At 39.3% G+C, this 7,745-nt stretch overlaps 2 protein-coding genes across 2 annotated transcripts; one reads left to right on the top strand and one right to left on the bottom strand.

The window, feature by feature from the left end:
- The first annotated feature begins 71 nt into the window (after positions 1-71).
- On the top strand, positions 72-2,520 carry LOC140003966 (AP-4 complex subunit sigma). The gene is made up of 4 exons (XM_072054959.1): positions 72-383; positions 1,059-1,145; positions 1,955-2,023; positions 2,139-2,520. The coding sequence occupies exons 1-4, from the start codon at positions 243-245 to the stop codon at positions 2,271-2,273; spliced, it is 432 nt and encodes a 143-aa protein (XP_071911060.1). The 5' UTR covers positions 72-242; the 3' UTR covers positions 2,274-2,520.
- Positions 2,521-2,574: 54 nt separating this feature from the next.
- On the bottom strand, positions 2,575-6,550 carry LOC113697555 (glutathione hydrolase 3). The gene is made up of 7 exons (XM_027217232.2): positions 6,289-6,550; positions 5,106-5,446; positions 4,365-4,883; positions 3,827-4,062; positions 3,475-3,739; positions 3,172-3,309; positions 2,575-3,084 (listed from the first exon to the last, which is right to left on the bottom strand). The coding sequence occupies exons 1-7, from the start codon at positions 6,401-6,403 to the stop codon at positions 2,812-2,814; spliced, it is 1,887 nt and encodes a 628-aa protein (XP_027073033.1). The 5' UTR covers positions 6,404-6,550; the 3' UTR covers positions 2,575-2,811.
- Between the last annotated feature and the right edge of the window lie 1,195 nt (positions 6,551-7,745).

Consider the following 7,745-nt stretch of genomic DNA (forward strand, 5'->3'; position numbering starts at 1 on the left):
AAAAAAAGGGCAAAAGTAACATGACAAGCAACAGTAAAGTAAAAGGGACTTCGGACCGACACAGAGTCCAAATTCTGAAGCATCCAAAGGCAAAGACCCGACGGAGAGCAATCAATCAAATTAAAGAAGAAGCCTGCGGCGGGTTCCGGTTCCATCCGCCAGCCAACTTCCCGTTTTCTTCCTCTTCTCATCATCTTTTTGTTGAGATTTAAATTAGCTTTTACTGAATAATAATAATAAGAATGGGGATAAGATTCATACTGATGGTGAACAAGCAAGGGCAGACAAGGCTAGCCCAGTACTACGAGTACCTCACCATTGAAGAAAGACGTGCCCTTGAAGGCGAAATCGTCCGCAAATGCCTCGCTCGCACTGAGCAACAGGTTCCCCGCCTTCTCTCTCTCTCTCTCTCTCTCTCTCTTTGATTTATGCATTATTATAATTGATTTCTTCGATGACTTTTTAATGGGGTGTCCTTTGGCTCAAATTCTCGACGATGATTCCTTTCTGCCTTTAAAATCTGTCTTCTGGAATTCCATTAATAATTTGTTAATGATGCAATCATCTGTGTGTTTCTTCGGGGATACACCCAGTTTCTTCTTCTTTCTTTTTGTTTTTCATTACTGTTTGTCTGCTAGAGAAGATGAAAATGTTGATCCTTTTTCTGATTCCTCTCTCCTGTGCTTGTAATCTTCTCTCGATTGTAAAGTCCACGCCTTTTTCTGATATCAGCTTACGGAGTACTTTATAGATTTTGTGATTGCTTCTTTTACTGATTTCACCTGCAAGCTTGGCTCTTTCATCATTGGAAAATCAGCTGTCTCCACTCCATTCCCCTTTAGATCAAGAGCAGCTAATAGAATCTGATGTTTTTCTGGCCAAACTGAATATAGCTTTTAGTGCCATTTGTAATGTTCATCATTTGGTGGACTGCCCAAATACCCTCCCCCTTCCAGACCCCCTCTTTTTTATCACAGAATTGTTGTTTATTTTTGCTAGTTTTAACGCTATCTGAATCTTTGAGTCATTTTGGTCCCTACTTTGTTAATTGATTACAGTGTTCATTTGTTGAGCATCGGAACTACAAGATTGTTTACCGGCGATATGCATCCCTGTTTTTTCTGGTCGGAGTTGATAATGAAGAAGTAAGCTATTCTATCTCTTTAACATGTATAATGGTTCTCGTTGACATTAATCTCATGTACCTCAGATTCTTAATAGAACTTCTTGTTTTGAATGATCTGTCAACCTACATGATGATGGCTACAATCTTCTTTATGGGCATGATAATACTTTGTTTCAGCTTGGGCAGTGCTATTGTCATTGTCTGCATTTGCATTTTGCTTTACCTTGAAAGGGGTACCTGACCTTAGCACTTGTTTTGCAAGATCTGGTGCTTAGTTAACTTTGAGAGGGTCCTAGAAGGTGTTTATTATTAGTCTTTCTCATTCTTAAAACTTCATATCACATCAAAATTCAACTCTTAGTGTCAACGTGCATGCCTCTACTTGGGATGTTACATAGTGCATTGTTGGCTAACTCTAGACAAGGTGATTTACTTCCAATTATCTTGTTTTCTTTGCTTGTGGAATGTTATCGTCATGCATCTCTATTTGACTAGTTAATTGCTTAGATGCATGTCTTGTGTCTGCCCTACAAGAAAAGCACCTGAAATATCCGCTGTATAGTGTGTCAGGGGTTGTTTCGATTTCATTGAAGGGAATTTTATCATCCTTTACTTGAAAAGTCCAGTGGTGTGTAGGTAGTTCAGATGGGGTACAGTAGTAGAATAGGTTTTCATGCTATTGTTTTGAACAAATCTGTGAATCCCTTCGTGTGAATATGGAATAGGTTTTTGTCTTTCCTAGTTCACATGCCCTGAGATTGCCGTATTGTTATGGAACCTTTTCTGAGTATTGTTTTTCATTCTTTTCCTTAATCTTTACTCTTGCAGAATGAACTTGCAATTTTAGAGTTCATACACCTGTTGGTTGAAACCATGGATCGGCATTTTGGTAATGTGGTGAGTTTTGAAACTAAAAAACTGATGATTCAATTTATCTCAATAAGTTTCTCTGGCAAATTTCTCTTTATTTTGGTTACCTTCGCTTTGAATGAACTCTTTCATGTAATTGCAGTGTGAGCTGGATATCATGTTCCATCTGGAGAAAGCACACTTTATGTTGGAGGAAATGGTTATGAACGGGTGTATCGTTGAGACTAGCAAGTCTAACATTTTGGGCCCAATACAGCTGTTGGAAAAAGCTTCATAACTCGTTTTTAAAGATGTTGCAGCTATAACGAAGAGTTTGTGTAATTTCCTTCTTTTTTTTTTTTTGTTGTTATCCACTTGTTCAGTCGTTATCTATATTAGAGACGCAATTGATTGTTTTGTAGATGTCATCGAGTTCTAATCCATGAAGTGAACATGGGAGGGTGAGCTGGTTAGAGGCTTGTAGTGTGTCATCCTGTAATTGGTGTTACAGAAATAAATTGGAGTTGGACATTTATTTTTGGTAAGTTTGAGATTTCAACCAGAAGTTAGGCGTCAATAACAGTATGCACTGCCGAGCCTTGTACCAAACTCTGAAACTTTCACCATTTCTTTATGCACTTTTAAAGAAACACATTCAATTCTACACTCGACTTTTTTTCTCTCTTTTTCAAAATAATCATAGTTGCCATAGCTAGCTGTTGCTGAATGATATATAAGGAATCATTGCCTAATTTACAACGCAGCAAGCTGCAGAAATAGGATTAAGCCCTCAGCCATATTTGTACAGTTTTTTTGGTTTTAACCGAGTGAGAATATCAGATGGCTGCAGGCCTTCCGTCTTTCCTAGGGTCACTAACAGCTGTAAGAATTCCATGAACTACCTCATTGTTCGCCATTTTCCCAAATTTCCGACCCCCATCCCTTGGCCTTTGAAGGGTTTGAACTATAAATTGGCAGATTGCTCCGCCTGATCTACCCTGTAGCTGGTGACCCCTTTCTTCCAAGAAGTGCCTATTCTCACTTGAGAGTTCGATGTGATCCCCATCCAAAACTGTCCAGTTCTCGTACAAAACGACATTCGGGATTAACTGTAGAAAACCAAGAATAAATTAACGTATGATCGGCAGCAGGTTATTTAGTAAATTAATTTTTCGTAGTAAGCCAATCAATTCGACCTTGTGGTAAACTCTTGGACTCTGAACAGCAGCTAGAGGCTCCATTCCCAGAATAAAATGGTTAATGAACACTTGGACCACAGCCGGAATTATGTCTGATCCTCCACTTCCTCCGATCACTCCAGCTAGCTGATTATGCTGATGACAATTATCCATAAAAGAATTGTTTAGTAATGAAATCAGTTGACATAGAAACGCTGAGACAGACCATTGCTATGTCTCTGTAATGCTTTTTTGTAATCACAGAAATGATAAGCAGCAAGTGGAATGAAAAACATAATTCAGCATAGAACGTTCTTCTACCTTGAGAACGATTATAGGGGTCATTGAAGATAATGGTCTCTTGTTTGGTCTAATAAAGTTGGCTGGAGCAGGAGGGAGCCTATCGGAAGATATCTCTGTAGGTACGCTGAAATCTCCCATTTCATTGTTAAGCACGATGCCAGTCGAAGGAGATAGCACCCCAGCACCAAAGGGATAATTCACTGTGGTCGTCATTGATACAGCATTTCGGTCTGCATCAACAATACAGAAGTGGCTGGTTCCATGATCTCTAAGCTGGCTCCACCTGGAAATAGTATGATGGCTACAAGTTAGCAATTTGAAGTGAGAATGTACAATCTGATATTCAAGGATCCAATATAGCTCTTTCAACCTGTGCATGTAGTATTCAGGAGGGAAAGTGGTGTTGTCGAATATCAGTTGCTGTATTTTCTTAGCGAATTCAGGGGAGAGCATGTCAGATGCGGTTTTACTGATATTTACGAAGTCGGGGTCACCCAGGTCCATGCGGATAGCAAGCATGTGTTTTAAAGCTTCAATCAGACGATGAAGACCCAAAGGACCCTCTGCTGCATTTGAACTAGCATAACTGTCTAAGATGTTCAGCACCTAAAATTTCACCAATTGCAGACACATTTAGGTAACAAAAAATGGACTATGTTTTGCCACTCATCCAAACTAAAATGCAGTCTTGCCACAGCATGCAGGTAGTAAATTAATCAGAAGTTTCTGAACTAAATGTCAAAATCTCAAGGCAAAAGGTTAGGACTATGTTCTTTTCAGGGGAACCAACGCAACAGTCAAAATGTTCCACCAAAAACGACTTGTTCAACCGATATGAATTCATTGACTGTTGAGCTATACAAATCTGAGTCTGCGTATCGTCCAATTAATAGAAAGAGAAAGCATACCAGAGACATTCCCAGCGTCCCACTTGATGGAGGTGGCATTCCTAAGATCGTGTAGCCCATTGTGTTGACAGAAACTGCACCAGTAACATCCACTCTGTAGTTCCTTAAATCCTCCATTTTCAAAATTCCACCTGCTTTTTGCACATCCTCAATCAGCTTTTCACCGATTGTTCCATTGTAGAAGGCCTCAGGACCTTGTTGTGCTACTGCCTCTAGGCTGCGGCCAAGTTCCACATTGTAGCATATTTCACCAGCTTTCAGCAATTTGCCATTTGGTGCATACACTTGTTTTAAGCCAGGATCAGTTAGTATTATATTCATTTTACGAGCAAGGTATGATCCAAGGTATGGAGCAACCACAAACCCTTCTTTGGCAAGTTTGATGGCGGGTTGAAACAAAGTTTTCCACGGCAACCGCCCAAATTTAAGCCAAGCCTCGTGTAAACCAGCTAGCTCACCAGGAACTCCCATTGACAGTGCTCCATTATATTTTGCATTAACATCAGTGTCATACATGTCCTGATAATATATTTCCAAAATTGAACAAATTAAGAAAGCTCAACCACTAAGATCCAAAGTTTTCAAAGAATAGATTGCCCAAAAAACAATACCGCAGTCAAATGAATCCAACCTAGACTATGAGGTATAAAACTAGTATACATTGCAATAGTCCGTATCATATAAAAAAATTATAGTATGAACTAGGTAAATTATCCTGTAAAAGTGGAGAGAAATATGTACCTGGGAAGCAGCTAACGGAGCAGTCTCCCTCATGTCAAATGCTTGGGATTCTGATGTTGTTGAAGAATGAACAACCATGAAACCTCCGCCTCCTATCCCGCTGGCCGTTGGATTGACAACTCCAAGGCAAAGTGCAGTTGCAACTGCAGCATCAACAGCATGCCCACCTTCTGCAAGTACTGAAACTCCAATTTCTGAGCAACGGCCATCATCAGCTGCAACAACTGCTTGCTGAGACTCAACAATTTCAGTGTTTCCAAACTGCAGTCTCTCATTAAATTCGTTTCCATCTCTCACTACTACCCAAAAACTTGAATTGCCTCGCAGTATCAAACCAACACCTACATGCATACAGAGAAGCTAAATGGTGAAACATCCAAATATGCAGGAGTACTATAAAGAAACAGGAAATTCATGTATCTAACACTGTAGATTCAACGGATAAAGGTGATAGCAAAACATACAAACTTATATGTCTGTAGCAATTCATAGTGCAGTCTAGTAAAAATGGCTATGTGGGGTAAAAACTAAATCACTTTAAAACCTGTAGCAGCCAGACAACTTTAGCACAAGGTTCTTTTCAGAATCCAGTCCGGCCATGTGTTTGCCCAGTTATTGTTAGCAATCATGAATACCATGCAAAGAATTCAACTCGAATAGGCGCACCTTGATCACATAACCCCTCCTCTTGGATGGATTAGCCTTTGCCAATACAAGAGATAATTTCTCCCAAAAAGAACAATAACAGATTATTCAAAAGCTATCCAGTTATAGTATTACTCGATTTTAAGTATGATGGATTACCATATGATAAGAGTAACCAGAACAAGAGCACCAATAGACGGTAAAATTAACTAAGGCCAGGCGTCTGAAGAGGGCTTCATGTGGCAAACAATTAAAACAAAATGATTACGAGAATCTTGAATTATTAATATCAGGGACGATTCTTCTGTTACTCATCACAGAAGATTAGCGTCCCTGGTGACGATGACAAAGCTACCCATGTCCCCAACCCATCCCACCGGGGAATTCAATGACTGATCATGGCCCCCCTGTTCTAGTTTTAGTGTGTCTTGCAGAGTACACAGGCCATCCAGAACTAAGGTATATCAAGAAAAATCCAATTAAGAGTCCAATGAAAACGTCAAGTTTTAGCATCAAATTGGATAGAATCGACACTCACATGTTAAGCCAATAAGAGCAAGCAAAAAAGACAGAACTGTTCTCCAGTATCTCTTCCTGATGGAATTTCCACTCTCAACCAATAATGGAGCTTCCAGGCTGTGCTGCTGCCTCATTGCTGCTTCTCCAGCTGGAAGGTAATGACCAAAACAGAGTGCTTTTATTAATTGATTAAAGCTGTAAGGTGGGTCTTTGCTTTTGTAAGTTTAGGAGTGGGATTGCTGTTGCTGTTGGTGGGTTGTGTCGTGTGGAGGGAGGCTGAGTTGGCACTACGCTTCCTTTCTTGTTGTGTTGCTGTATAAATTGTATGTAGAGCATAAAATGTCAGCTCCATTTATTAAGGACGCTGGTGAGCTGAATAAGATGGGAATCTGGTGGAATCCCGGAAAATATCTGCACCACTTTTAATTTTATACTCTCACGCGCCACTCTCTCCGCCGCCAGGGGCTTCATGCTCTAGTCTAGACCCATTTGCCAGGGATTTTGTGCCTTTGACTTCTTTAACTGGCCCTCGAGGTTGAAACTTGAAAATTTAGTTTGTTCTGTGAGTGAAGCTATAAGTTGTGTGTGCTTACGTGTGCGAGCCCGCCCTTTCGTTTTCTTCTTCTTTTTGTTACGTAGAGTACACATTTAATCTTTCTTGGTTAGTATTATTTTATTCTTGCGTCGATGAACATCGGTCGGACATCATCACGTCTTTTTATTCTTCTCAATCGGATGAAAATTACGACTTTGGGTTCTCTCAGCCATTGCAAATGTTGATCTAATTACAAAGAAGCAAGGCAACTGATTCTTGCGGTAATAAAAATCAACAGCGCGTGGGTCAAAAGTGACAGAGACATTCAGGTGCTATACATGTACACATTTTGAGTCAGACATCGAGGCATTTTTTTCCGCCAGGACACGTACATTTATTGCTACTTTCAGGTAATGCAAACTTGATCAAACCTAACCAATTAGTTCGAATCAAATTTGGTTTAGTTCTGTGATGTTGTTTGGACTTTTCTCCAATGGGAAACTTCTCAGTGTTGATTTGGATGAGGTATCTGAAATTATTTATAGATCACGTGATGACAAAATAATAGTTATGTACGGCACATGAGTTCGATTTTTTTTTTTTTTTGGGTGTGCAGTCCTCCACCGTTGCTTAAAAGGCATTAAAATTTCAATAATAATAGTTTGGATAGTGGAGAGCTTTACACTTCATATAGTGCTACACTAATATTCATGCATTATTATTATATATAAGATTTGCCCTAAATTAAAAAATTAATCTTTCGATAGTGAATGTATTGTCAGTGTTAAATGAATGACAACTATACACAATTAAATTTAAAATTCAATTTTTACGTACGTGACATAGATTTAACAGTGATAGAATATACACTGATCTAACAGTGATAACGTATACACTGTCAATGTATATAAAATTATTCTAAATCAAATTTATATGTTTCT

The sequence above is a fragment of the Coffea arabica genome, chromosome 6e, assembly GCF_036785885.1.
Source record: "Coffea arabica cultivar ET-39 chromosome 6e, Coffea Arabica ET-39 HiFi, whole genome shotgun sequence".
In the NCBI taxonomy this organism is placed as follows: Eukaryota; Viridiplantae; Streptophyta; class Magnoliopsida; order Gentianales; family Rubiaceae; genus Coffea; species Coffea arabica.